The 14,342-nt window shown below is 39.4% G+C and overlaps 1 protein-coding gene across 3 annotated transcripts in view; it reads right to left on the bottom strand.

Moving 5' to 3' along the window:
- CTH (cystathionine gamma-lyase) overlaps window positions 1-11,898 on the bottom strand; it is a 34,244-nt gene extending 22,346 nt beyond the window's left edge. For 2 of the 3 annotated variants that reach the window (XR_011142678.1, XM_068953521.1), the window contains exons 1-9: window positions 11,656-11,886; window positions 8,936-9,017; window positions 8,281-8,376; window positions 6,819-6,928; window positions 5,708-5,839; window positions 3,882-3,939; window positions 2,345-2,422; window positions 1,000-1,152; window positions 658-779 (exon numbers count right to left, since the gene is read on the bottom strand). Coding sequence is in view for 2 of the 3 variants with exons in the window: in XM_068953521.1 (XP_068809622.1) it covers window positions 658-779; window positions 1,000-1,152; window positions 2,345-2,422; window positions 3,882-3,939; window positions 5,708-5,839; window positions 6,819-6,928; window positions 8,281-8,376; window positions 8,936-9,017; window positions 11,656-11,820 (996 nt within the window). In the remaining variant the exon portion in view is untranslated. Of the gene's footprint in view, window positions 1-657; window positions 780-999; window positions 1,153-2,344; window positions 2,423-3,881; window positions 3,940-5,707; window positions 5,840-6,818; window positions 6,929-8,280; window positions 8,377-8,935; window positions 9,018-11,655 lie in introns of all 3 variants that reach the window. The other variant, XM_009689138.2, reaches the window with a different exon arrangement.
- Window positions 11,899-14,342: the final 2,444 nt, after the last annotated feature.

Raw genomic sequence — 14,342 nt, 5'->3', positions numbered from 1 at the left:
GCAGGCAAGTAAGAAAGGGAGGGTGAGGAAGTCCTAATTTGCTTTGTCAGTCATTCCCGCTTTGTTTTTCCACAAACACAAAACAAGAATACAAAAGCAGAATGCAAATTAACCAGAGAACAAGACTTACAAACACATTAAAGAGTACAGACAGAATGCATGAATTACAAAGACAAAACACAAAATCCTATGGCTCATAACATAAACAAACAACTACTCTCTAAATCAAGGGGCTCCCTGTTTGCTTCATGATTCATGTTATTTCTCACTGGGATTTTCTCCTGACAAGTATTTTGAAATACTACTGTAGTATTACACCAGCCACAGCTTCTCTGCTTTCAAATGCTATGGCTAATTGTAAAAGACTGGTATGCAAGAACTTTATTAGAAGCAATACCTGGGCTAACCTGAATATAGAATACCATACGGTGTAAACAGACACTTCAAGTGGGTTGAGGAAACCTTTTCTTCCCTCTCATCAGTGTCCCACTTACAGATAACCTTTATTTAGAGATGAATACACCCAAAATAAATTAGGAGCTTTGCAAGCATAGAGGAAGACTCTCCCTGCCCCAGGAAAACCACTTTCTTCCATTACCACACTCAAAAGGACAGATTCAATTCCCTTTAAGATAGCGTATATTTACTGTCATTTACCTTCAAATTCTTGAGAAAGGTAACTGCAGTTTCAAGATTTCCTTTAATATAAAAGGTTACCATCCCAGGACAGCCAGTACACTGCCGCTTGATCAACTCATGCTGAGGGTGTGAAGGCAATCCTGAAATTAGTAACATTGGTAGGAGTTTGTTTACATTAATTACCATCACTTCAAAGACAAAAGCAAATCACCCTAAACTGTGTAAAAACACTCTTCACATGGAAAGGAATGTTAAGACATTGCCAAGGTAGACACCTAACCTAGAGTCATCAAATGTTATGGGTAGATAAATGACAGTATTACAGCAGAAGTCACCTGCTTTGAAGACAGGCCAACCTACCAGGGAAAAGGACTTTTTCCACCCGGGAGTCTGACTCAAGAAATCGAGCAACAGCCAAAGCATTGTGGAAATGTTGCTTCATCCGGATTTGCAGTGTCTTCAAACCACGATTGCATAGATAACAGTCAAAAGGAGATGGAATCGCTCCAAGAGCTACAGAAATTAAAAGACAAAATTACACATAAAACAAAGATTTTTGATATAACTATTAAATACAGTCCTAATTTCCAAGCTAACCTCTGAAGCAAACAGATATAACTCCTACTGATTCTTGCTGAAACTTGTCTTCCATGTGCACAGAATTTACTTTGGACCTTGGAAACTCAAACATAGCACTCAGATGCAAAGGTATAAAGTATTTCAAAGTTAGAAGAAGACAAGGGGAGAGACAAATCCAATGCCATCTGTCCTCCTCATCTTACACACACAGGAAAGCAATTAATGAGGTGAATTAATAACTGCAGACTTGAGGATGAAATCTGTTAGACCTAATATACCTTTACTCCTTCTGTAGCAGACAGGAGGCAGACAGAACACTACTATTCATTATAATCCTGAGGCAATAAAATTCTATTGTTAAAATCAAAATATATATGCAAATTCTACGTCAGCTGAATAGCTCTGCTTTGCAAATGAGTTTTAATAATCCCAAGTATAACTGAAACAAGTTAGATGAAATTAAATAGATACACAATTTAAAGGTTTGTATTTCTCCTTATGCGGGAAGTCAAGTGAATACAGGAAAAGATTGTGCGCTTTTTGCCATGGTCTCAACTTCAATCCTGCAGTGACAGATGGTGCTTGGATTCAAGCAGCTACCGCCAGACAATTCATCCTAGTTTGCCAGTCCCCTGAATTGCCCACAGAAAGGGACAAGTCATAGACTGAATAGCCCTGATTTAGACCATTTGTTGTCAGGCATTGAAATTTGAGAACATCTTTCTCCACATTTATAAACAATCCATATGGTGAAAAACCCATGTAACAAATAACACTCTGAGTGTTTTTCTATCAGCAGCCACAAAGTGCTTTTGAGGGAAGACCAGAGTCATTAACTTTATTTGATCAAGAAGCCACGGGGGCATACTGAAAGCTACCATGCTTGCATAAGGCTGTACTACATACTTAAGAAAGGCAAGGAATAGAATTTAGGTTTCCTACATCTATTTTACGACTTCTTCTCCAGTCACGTACATTTTCTCACATTTACATGCTTGGGCTACATCTCTAGAGATAGATTTCAGGCTTGTGTATATGCAATACGCTTTCAATTACGAGCCGGTATATCTGAATATAACAATTGAATATAATACATTTTAAGGAATTTCTTACATTGACTACTTACAGTTTTGTAAGAATTTGAGCCTTTCATAGAGATCATCACAATTTACTGAAACAAGTCCCATTACAACATCGCTGTGTCCTAAAAATACAGGGAGAACATGAGAACAAAATTAGCCACTTCATCTGCTCCAGTGTTCTGCAATAAACCAATTTTCTTAGTCTTGGTGCTAATACAATCCCATGTTTTCAAGACACTGGACTCCTCATTGCTACAGCTGTCCTTCCTGTACCAACACACAAACTGTAAGGCAGATTTCAGCTTCTTCTGAAGTTATGGTTAGCACTGGGCAATTCTGCATGTTGTGTGACCTCTTCTCATGCCCCCAGATACTTACCATACCCACTGCAGCTAATTACTAGAAAGTAGGACTTTGTCTAGAAATCAAATATGTTCTCGTGGAGCAGATATGCAACACAGACTGCTGCTTTAGCGAGAACAAACATCAGCTAGAACGCTTCCGCTTTTGTCTGTACCGCAATCAGAACATGTGGTTATAGCACAGGTAGCACAGTTAAGCTTTATTTTAGTCTGGATTGTTTGGGAAACAACATAATGAACATGCTTTTGAATGGGCTCCAATACAGCCATGTAAAATCTTCCTTCACCCTTAATATCTCTTCTGGCAGCCACCTTGCAAGGAAGTCCCTTTGCTGTGTTGCAGCCAGATTAAAGCTAACGTGGCTACAAATACCTCTAGGTATACTGCTTCAAAGTCATGTCAGTATTTCTCTCCTCAGGAATGGTTTAGGAGCTAAGAAGACTCCTGAGACTAAAACTAGTGGTCTATCTAAGAATTACTGGCAGATGCATTCACTTTTATGAACTGCCTGCAGCTGTTGGCAGAAAGCAAGGCAGCCAGAGTAGGTGTAATGGGAGAGGAATAGGAGAGGAATAGGAGAGGAAGCGCATCAGGAAAAGGGCATACCTAGCGTGAGTGGAGGCCAAAGCTCTGACTGGCAAGAATACGTAAGGAAATGGTACGTGTAAGAGAGACAGGCTGTTGAAGGAGAGTACAAGGGCTGGATTCCAGCCAGGACAGAGCGCTTCTAGAGCAAACTGTTACTGCACAACAATTATGCCAGCAGTCAGCACCCACGAAGGGACTAAGGCTCTGGGACGTGGCTCTGTGGCCTACTATTTGCTTTTACAGATGGCTGTATGCATATGTGGTGTATTTCCAATAGCCGCTGTTGGCTGCTTCTTGTCGAGGATTGCTTCATTCTGAACACTGTAAAATCAGCCAAACCTGGAGAGAGCCTGGGTTTGAAAAATACAGTTTTATATCATGGATTTGTTCTTTTCATTAAGGCAAACCATCTGGACACTATCACAGTGCAACCTGTGTTTGCACAATATCACTCACTGCTACCGTTAGCAGCAAGTTGGCAATAGCTATATATAGATTTCTCCAAGGCAAAATGAATTTAGAAGCTTCTGTAAGACATGGAAGAGGTTCACGAGGTAACATAAAGATTCTATGGTACTTGGAATGCCTTTTAAACAAGCAGCCTGAGTTGTGTGGAATTCAAATACTTACCATTCATGTATTTGGTTGCAGAATACATACAAATATCGGCCCCCAAAGATAAAGGACGCTAAAATGAAATGAAAATAATAGGTCTGATTAAAGTTATTTTTGCACTCTAGCCCTTCCCAAACTGCCCAGAAATGCTGTGATTAAAACCAGAACATAACAATAGATACAGAAACCAAGACAAAAATAAGAGAATGAAGAAAGACAGAATACGTGACAAAAAGCTTTGACTTCATGATAAGCACAATAAAAAGAACCCACAATAAAGTGTGATTCAAAGGTACCAGTCTAACTTCCACTGACTTCAGTGAGAGGAGCAAGTAATTTGAATGAACTGAATGCACCTAACATACAGCCCATTCACACTTATGAAAAATTAGTTACATTGCTTAGCTGAGGAGGGGATAAGTAATGATAATCAATCTAAAATATAGGCCTCAAGACACTAAAGTAGGTGTAGTTTTCAAAGAAAAATATCTTTCAGCTTTCTAAGTATCAGTATTAGTGATACAACGTTGGAAGAACAACTGGAAACCCGGGGAAAGTGCAACGGGTTTTTGTTTGTCAAGTCTCACTTCTCTAACCTGTTCAACTTCCTTGTTAGCAGCCTTTTTAAGGTGGAGGGTAAACCTAGATGTTAATAGGCAAAAAGTAATGAACAACCTTTTTTTAATCAGTCACTAAGTAACAGTTTTGAACAAAATTTAAACGTATTATAAACACTGAAGAGTACTAATGTGTTAAAAGGTGATACAGTAATCAGACTTAGAGCAAAAGAACACTGCTCTCAGATTAAACACGGAAGTCCTTTCAAGGAACACAGATAGCACGCATTCCCAATGCTTGGCCATGAGAACAGTAGCATTAACACCAGTGCCTCTATATTCAATATTACTATATTTAAAAAAAAATCACTCTAGAAGTATGATTTTCTTAGTACTTTGTGTCAACAGCAGTCTTGAAGGATTTGAAGACATTACCTATCAACGCTTACTGAAATTAATCATTAAATCAGACTTCCTTTTAAGACCAGGCCAATATAAGATATATGTATGAACTAGCTCTTATTTCCAGATGTTCACTTTGCTTCTTCCACACATGCATCTTTCAGGAGGAAAATAGATACAGGAAAAGAAAAAATATAGAGCCACCAAGCCTTTGATGTGTACAAGACAAACTCAAGTGCCACTTTAGCTAAGCATTAACACTTTTTATAAACCTCTCTTAAATTATAAAGATCTCAGTATCCTTAATAAACACAAGGACACCTTTTGTTTCATCCTCCAAAAGAAAAAAAAAAACTACAACAGTTTTTCATTAGCCCTATAATACAAGGGGTTAGCTTGGTATATGAATGTATATGAATATTTCTAGTGCACATTAAGATGAACAAGACTTCGAAGTTTATTATTTAGAAATACTTGTGCAATTTAAAAAAACCTACCTTTACCTTCATATATTCCAGGTATAAAAAAAGAAGAGCTATGAGACTAGTCAGAGACCAAAATTATAAACTTTTAAGCCACATGTTCACCAAAATATTGAATGTTGAAAACGATTCAGCATGTTTGTTTAACTGTTGAGCTATGTTGTTTTTGGTGGCATCATATTTCTATATAACTAGCTATAAAATATTTTGGATCCCATCTTCTCTAATTTAAAAAGTAGCAGTGCATCATTCGTACCTACAAATAGAGAAGGCAATTTTTAAATACATAGATCAAAATCACAGTTCTTTGTTGGTGGTCCTTCCTACTTTCAAAAAAGTACTTTTGAATACACCAAAATAATGGAATAATTGTAAACAAACAAACAAACAAACAGTTTACCTGGAAATATGCAGACATAAAAGTGTTGTCTACTACTAGAAGGACATCTTTATGCTTATGTACTACATCTGCACAGCCTTGAATATCAATGACCTTCAGTGTGGGGTTTGTAGGCGTTTCAATCCAAACAAGCTGTAGTAATTCAACAACATAAACCATGAGTTTGCAGACATTACAATGCTAGTGATGATGCATGTATACTGCACAGTGTTTAAAGCAAACATTGCCTCCTTTTCATATATTTTTAATAGTGTCAGACTAAAAAACTAACAATACTTGAATATCCAGGCCCCTCTCTCACTCACAAACACCAGTTACTTTTCATCATCATCATTTATCATTATCATCATCAGTATCATTTAGGATACTTCTGTTATCATCAGTTCTACCAACACAAACGCTACATTCATGTTTGAAGAAATGGGCTTTGAAGTCTTAATTGCTTTTTAACGTTAACTTACTGAGTTTTAGCTTCCCATTCAGTTTGCAGAGTGTAAATAAGGAAGGGTCATTACTGAAGAAAGGCAAGATTTCTTGGGAGGTATTATTTTCCACAAAAACAATTGCTATGTGTTAAAAACAGCAAAGCTTTTGAAAACTTAAGTCCTTCATAGCTGAAGAATGCCTGACATAACCAGAAGAAAACTTTATGTCCAAGTTTGGAAGTCTTTTACAGCTGTATTATCTTCCATGAGATCAATTACTACCACTCCAAAACACGGCTTATTCATTTTTTAAATAATATTATAGCTATGACACCACTGACTACTTCCCAAACAAAAATCAGTCTGCTCTCAAGCCCCTTAGGCTTTCAGCATTAATCCCGTTGTCACCAACGACAACTTTCCCCTTTTCAACAGGCCTTTTTAACATATTTCTCTGAACAAGTCTTTATTGCTTACAGATGATTTCCTATTCCTACTCTTAAAGCACTCTGAAACTGTGCTATTTCCTAGTGCTTCCGAGAGACTTAAGAAGTTAAAAATGTCTAGGCATTGCATTTATTTATTTTATACACTAAATAAAAGCCTATCATAAGGCCATACAAGAAGTAAGAATAAAATTATTTAAGGACATTAAGCAAATAACATTAGCAATTTCTCTCTCCTACCTTGGTTTCTGGTGTAATTGAAGCTTCCACGCATTCCAATTTTGTACAGTCAACAAAAATGACATTCAAACCCATTTTCATGGCTATTTTCCTGAAATACCTGTTTGTCCCTTAACAAAAAGAGAAAGAGAGACAGAGGGAGAGAGAGAGAGAGAGAGACTTAAAAGAAATGTTTTGCTTTAAATTTATTTAACAGGATGGGGAAAAAAATCCCAAGAACTGAGATACAAAATTTAACTTCCCTTCACTGATCTCCAGTCTCTTGTATATAATCAAGGAAAGTCAGAGTGTAAGTTTTATGCTGTATACTGTAAAAGACAGATTAGTATGTTTTTATTTCTAAAAGATTTAAAGGTTGCTGTATTTTATACATCATTGAAAAGCAATAGGAATACGGAATCAGAGTGATTTCTGAAGTACTTTCAATTAATAGCATTATGCTGTTTGGGCTTGTTTTAATTGGGAAATTAAACTTAAACTGAAATACTCTTGCTGGTCCAAAAATACACTTTTGCAGTCATCATATGCTGTTCTAATGGGTATTTTCACATTGGCAAGCTGCCTCTGAGGCAATCTGCAATCTTACAATGCGTTACAATTAGAATGAACTGATATTTCTTTTCTGTTATATCAAAAATGGCGCTCTCTATATAAATTAAATCACAAAGAATGGATCTACTTATACCAATTCAATCACATAAATACACAATAAACAACTCCGACCCACAGGCCATTTCAGTGTGCCTGCTTCTAGCATTTCTTCCAGCTCTTTGCTACGTGCAAGTGAGCAGTTTTAGTTTTTACATCATTTCCCCCCCCCTGCTTTTAATAACATTTTCCCACCATGTATTTTCAGAGTCTGTTTTCTATTTAACAGAAATTAATTGAGAATTTAAGGGAGAGGAAGAATCCAGGAGAATATTTCAGCTACTATGTTTCTTTTCCTTCCATTTAATTAGCATGCAGTAAGGAACAGACATTCCGTTCCTTTCTGTTTTTGAAGCCTGTCACTGGAAAGATTAAAAACAAGAAAACAGAAGTGACTAGGTGATCACTAGATAAGCATCTGTAATGTACTGACAAACTGCAGCACAGCCTGAAATAAAAACTAATTCATTAGGTCTTTCTGCCAAGGTTTTTAAAAATTTATTCACTTATCCAGAGCATCAGTTTGTCATCTAGCCATAACAAATAAGTCATAAGACTTGCTAGGTATGATTCTGAATGCTGAACACCAAGTCTGTATAATCTCTTTTAGAAAATACCTGTATTTCTACAAGAAACCATATGCTATTCTCATGTTCTCCTGTTGTGAAAACCATAAACTCATGTTCTCATGAAGTGAAAAGGCTTTGAAAAATAATAAGATCAGAAGTATGCAATGCAAAAGGTTAATGAGAAATACAAATAGGTACATTTAATCATTCGCACAATTAAGACCAAAAACATATGCTTTACTTACCTCCGTAGACATCATCCATGCAGATAATTGTATCCCCTGCCTTTAACAGGTGAATAATATTGACAGTAGCAGCCAAGCCAGAAGCATAAGCTAAACCTACAACAGAGAACAGGAATGGCAGGCAGATCAAATTTTAGTACGATACAGCACTGTCAAACTTGCCTTTCCTTACTTCACTTTCAAAAGGAATCTGTCCTGTCACTCTCACTTACAATACCTCACTCTTTAAGTAGATTCACTAAAAGCAACAAGCATTGTTTATATAAGGTGTAACCCTCGATGAACACTGGTAATAAAGTCTGATAATAAGTGCTGAATCACGTCACTGAATTCAGTGCCGTTACACAGGGATGAATTTACAGCATGAAACACCATACTTAAACTTAAGCCTAGGTATTAAACGCAGCAAAAAGAAGTCAAGTCATTATACAAAGACCAATGATTGAGCTGGGCTTTCCTGAACGTTAAGTTTCCCAGCACGGATCAAAACAGCTGTTGCCTCTAACCAGCAGTCAAAGACTGTCAAAGTCTTGCTGTCAGACAACTGCTGGTGAAAACTCAACACCCTTGCCTCCACAATATATGTCTCCTGTAAAGCACTATCAAGAGATACACATGCTGACAACTTTTTTTCAGGTAACTATTAATTGCTTACAGTATTTAGCTCCATCTAGTGCTGCTACAGCCTTCTCCAGGCAATTCCGAGTAGGATTTCCACTCCGGCTATATTCAAAACCCTGTTGAGAAAGCAAGAAACAAACATAACTTAAAAGAGAGCAGTGAGAGAAAGTTTTGTACAATAATAGTCCTAGGTTTCCTTCAAAGGTCCTCATTCTCAACATTCAGGCTATGCATCCATCCTTTCCAGTAACAGCGGGATGGTCTGGCTACATCAACCTGTTGTACACAATGTAGGATCCATCCCTCCTACCTTACAAGTCTGTTTGCCATTAAACTCCCACGAGCTCTAGCAAGACATTTATGTGAGCTTTACCTAGATTTATCTGCTGTGAATTTTAACATACATTGACATATTTTGTGTTAACTGTTCCTGGAGTGAAAAGCTCATTTTGCTTTAAAGGGATGTCCACAGTTCAGCTCCAGTCACTAGCCACTCATCACTCCATTTGGAAAATCAATGGCTAGATATTTATTCAGCTACTGACAACCAACACAGCTTTACTAATCTCATGGAGTGCCATCCATTTAAAATCTAAAACACATTTAAATGTCATGCCACTTTTCAAATAAAGCATTAATTAAATAAAAACTAGACCACTCTTGACTGACTAAAACACAGCCTGTATCTTAATGAAGAAAGAACTTAGAGAAAATTAATTTCTCTATTCTTTAAAGCGAATCTGTGTTCTAGACAGCACCAGTCGACCTTTGAATATTTGTCTTATTATAGTGACTATCTAAATGAACATGGATTACATCATTTAGAATCATCTACACGAACCAGAAAGCAAATAATCTGCCAAAATCTGAATTATGATGCCTGGGAGGCCCAATCCGGTGAAATGAGGAGTACCTTCCACTCCAGGTGACTTCACTGAAAGCAATCTGTTTCTCTCAGACCCAGATATTATAATGCTTGATCTTGATCATGCGTCCACAGAAATTAACACTGAAACTAAGGTGATCATTGGTGATCATCTGAGCAGACTCCAAAAGATATTTAAGTATCCACGATAACAAGTAGAATAACCCTGAACTGTCTCCAAGCCCTTTTTTGGACATCCCCAATCTGAAAATGGTTACTGGGAGAGTACTGGGAGAAATATCATATCGCTTGCCACATTCTTTCCCTTTTTCCTAGATGTCCACCTCTGGTTGCTGTTGGAGAAGAGGCTTTGGTCTGACACAGTCCACTCATTCTCATGTTCTTACCAGAAAGAATGTGTCCCTTCTCCACAACCCTTCGCTTGAAAAAATGCTTTAGGCACTGGCCAGCACCAGACTGACAAAGACCAGTCAAAAAGTTCTTTAGAAAGCTCAGATATTTTCCTGGCATGGAATCATGCCAAGTTCCAAGTGTGACTCCAACAGCTTTTACATGAATACTGAAAAATTAAACAAGAAAAAAAAAAAATCATGCATGTATGGATGCGCTTGTCACAGAGAGAACCTGGCTCAGCATCTTGGTATTTTTGTCCTTTCAGGGTTTGTGCTTAAAGACAACTTCAGGAATCTGACAGGCTGTTCTCACTGAGCTTCCAGTAAGAACGTGGCTCACTGTATTATCAGTACCTAAGAACAGCAGCTTGTGACTACTTCCCCTGTGTTCTTCAGCAAGTTAATTAATCTGTTTTTAGCTCATAACTAGTCAAAATTTTAGTCTACGTAAGTGATCAAAGGTCACAAGATAAATTCCTATTGCCCAACTGGCAAAGAGTGACATTCAGAATTAGGGCTTGGGGCAAATACCGACTTACGAATTGAAAAATTGTGTTATTTCCCTCGCATGCACATTGTGACCATCAGGAACTCTATGATAATTCAACACTTCAAGTACTTTCTAAAAGACCGCCACAAAATATTTATGGAAAATGTATGAGATCTGGAAGGACAATTGAAGCAACCTCTTACCCAGTCTGTGTGAATGATAAAATGTCCAGGCCTCGTAGCCAGGTTAAATATTGTTATCTCCCTTGGTTCATGAAAGCCTTTGGGTGCACGTGAATCACCTGACGTGCCAAGACACTGCCACCATATGGTGGTCAGCTTCCTCAGTTGAATCCCTTTGCGCGCATCACAGGGAAGCCTGTCTACCCATAGAAGAAAGCTGAGTACTTAACTTGCTGTGACTTTCAAATTGAAAGTCTCCCTGACACACAACATGCCTTTCCGTCCATTGTGGGAAAACTTATCTTTTCCAATAGAGAAAAAAATTACAGTAAGTCTGGTTTTGTTTCTTTTACTCCAGGAGCCAAAATGATGAAAAACAACAGTTTTGGAAGTCACACACGCTACAGGGATTTAAAAGGGGAAAATAATCCTCCTCTCCTACCACGGCTTTGCATGTCTAACCAGATACTGCGAGGAAACCTGAATTTCAAGGGTAAGTCACAGCATCCTCAAGGGAAGAAACAACCCCGCCATCTTTAACAATGAAATAAGGAAACACATCTTTAATGTGTTTGAACCAGGGAGTGCCCCTCCCTTTCCCTTGCCCCGTCCCGGGCAGGTGGGGAGCTCCGTTAAACGCTGAATTTCCCGACTGCTCTGCGCCCCTCGCCTCGGGACCCGCTGCCAAAAAGGGCTGCTTTTAGCTGAACTCCCCCCTTCCCCCCGCGCCCTAGAGAAATAAGGGAGAGAGAATTGGGGGGGATAACAAAACCACGCGACGTTTCCCGCTGGCGGGCCACTCACCGCGTGCTGCCCCGGGGCCCGCTGCTTGAAGGTGGTGGAGAGCGAGAGCGGCGGCACCACGGCGCCCGAGCGCCACTGCTCGGGCTCCTGCCCGGCGTGGATGGCGCGAGTGGCGAAGTGGGCGAAGTGCGGCAGGAACCCGCCGCCGCCGCCGGCTCCCTCCATGGCCTCGCTGCCGTGGGCTCGGCGCGGCGCGGCGCGGCGAGACTCAGTCCGGCTCCGCCCCGGGGGCCCGGCGCGGGCGGGCCCTCGGCGGGGCCCCTCATTGGCGCGGGCGGAGCCGCCCCCGGCCCGGCCCCGCCGCGGGCGCCGGAAGAAGAACCCGGCGGGGCCCCGGCCCGGGCACGGAAAGAGCGTTTCTCCATACTTGCTTGCTTTCCTCTTTCTATCAGAGACACTTTGTTCCCAAGTTTAAATAAATTTAAAGAAAATATTTAAATAAAAATTTAAAAATAAATAAAAATTCCTGTTTACTGCGAGGCAGGCTTACAAGAAAAAGAAATGTAAATTGCAGTATATCGTTTTGATTTACTAGCTACCTTCGGGTTTCGCGCAAACTTTGCTTTTGTCTTTTATTCCTCACTATTTTTTGGCCAATTCAGTTCGGGCACTAAAAATATCCATATCCTTCCTGGAGGAATACACCCATGAGGAATTACTCCTCCATTATTTATTTCCCACTTGGGGAATTCCATTAGGAAAAATTATTTCTCTAGTTCTATTCAGCTTCTGTATATCAAGGCATTAGGTGAAGTTTCTATGGACTTGCAACCCAGAAACGTGTAGAAAATGCACAGTTCTAGACCACATCTGATCCTGATAATTTTATCTAAATTGTGCAGTGCTTGGAAGAGAGCAGTTAAGTAATTTAAGAAGATGGAGAATACAAACAGGACAAAGTTATGTCGGTAGACAGTTTTAAAAGCAAAACAAAACAAAACCAAAACAGCCCAGCATTCTCAGGAATTTGTACCTGTAAAATAATTATTCAGTAGAGTTCTAGCCAGGTAGTCTTCTGGACTCACTGCCAACTTCCAGTTTTCACACAGCCATTCCCATTAGGAATGCAATTATTAAATTTCTGGATTGAATAAAGCACTCCATAATAAGCTGGTAAACAGTGACTTCATGCCTCTGTCTTCTCTTAGCTGGCTTCCAGTAATTAAAAATGCAAGCTGAAGCTTCCAACATTTAAGAGGCATCAACTAGCACCTGAAACAGTATATAATGGTATAGCATACAGACTGGCTATGCCCTATACATGTTTCTGACATGGCACCTGGGCAAACAGCTTCTCGTGCAGTGCTGGAGAATAGGCTGGAGATCTGGATTGCTAACGAAGTCAGCCTCTCAAATTCTGTTTGTAAATGGGTTTCAATTTTCTCTAAAAAAGAATTTTAAAAAAGGCCAGAAAACGTCTTGACAGAGAAATCAATGAAGTACAGAGATGAATGCAAAAAAAAAAATGACTTTCTTACTTAGATTTAAAAATCCTTATTATAAATAGACACGCAGGGGTAACTATGTTGTCACACTGATGGGAGCAGGCACAGAAATTGTGTTTCGTGGTTCCTATTTCTGCCTAGAATTCTTCTTGGTCACTAGCATGAGAGATGATGCAAACCAGGTGAAGAAAGAAGTCATCCAGAAAGGTAATTTGTTTATCACTGCAGATCTAATCTTTTTGCCAAGTTGTAGATTGTTTTCCCGATAAAAAATCGTCTCCCTGGAATTTGACACATCATCATTTTTAAATAATGATTCATTCCATTATCGTAAGTAGAATCTTGTAGAACTAATGCTAAAGAAGCAGCTTCTGCAGTGAAATTTGGAAACAGCGAACCTACCTAATACAGTTTCTCTAGAAGATAATAATACATCTTTAAATACTGACATAAGGACAGGACAACTGTCTCATCTTCCCCCTTTACTGGGTGCATTTTAAAAAAATACTGTTTGTATAGGTCCCTGAATTCTCCAGAAACTTGTTTTTTCCTTTTGTTTCCCTTTCCCTTGGTGAACGAAGCTGCCACCCAGACAAGGGAAACGGACGGCTAATGAAGCTCAACAACATTTTGTTCGGAACAGCATTAAGAGCCTCTTTCTTCTTCATGTCTCACCGATCTGAAGGAAAGAGGACTCCCAGAAGGAGCGCTGGAGGAGATGCAAGAATGCTGACTTGCTGTGAGGAGATGGTATTGTGAAAAATCGCTTGACCTGTCATGACCCGTGAACTAGTCCAGCGCTTCTGTTCTCTTTATAAATGAGGTGAACTGGCTGATCTGACTTACTGATGTGTGGTTTGCCTACACCTCTGGCCTGCAGCAACGTACAGAACATACACTGCTCCACTGTTAGTGGAGTAACTAACCTCAAGCCAAGACACCCTTGGATCCACCCTTTAGAAACGCACCTAGAAGGATTCTGTAGGAGTCATCACAGCAGATTTTTGCAAAGGACTGAAAATCTGGGTACTTTCCTTGTAGTACGTCAGCACTAGAGACAGCGGTTCTCCTACTCAGCCAACTCATGGCTATGTCTTAATTAGGAAGCTGATACTACTCGCTCGTTGTTGGAAGCTGCGTTGTAGGTCCGCGTAGACATAGTACAAGGATATGTGAGGCGAGGCTTGTGGGAAGGCACGGTCTTGTTAAGTGAAGTAACACTGCAGGGAAGGAGGACAAGCT

Source organism: Struthio camelus, chromosome 8 (genome assembly GCF_040807025.1).
Source record: "Struthio camelus isolate bStrCam1 chromosome 8, bStrCam1.hap1, whole genome shotgun sequence".
Lineage (NCBI taxonomy): Eukaryota > Metazoa > Chordata > Aves > Struthioniformes > Struthionidae > Struthio > Struthio camelus.
The sequence above is the reverse complement of the archived record's forward strand: the minus strand, read 5'-3'. Positions and strand labels throughout refer to the sequence as shown.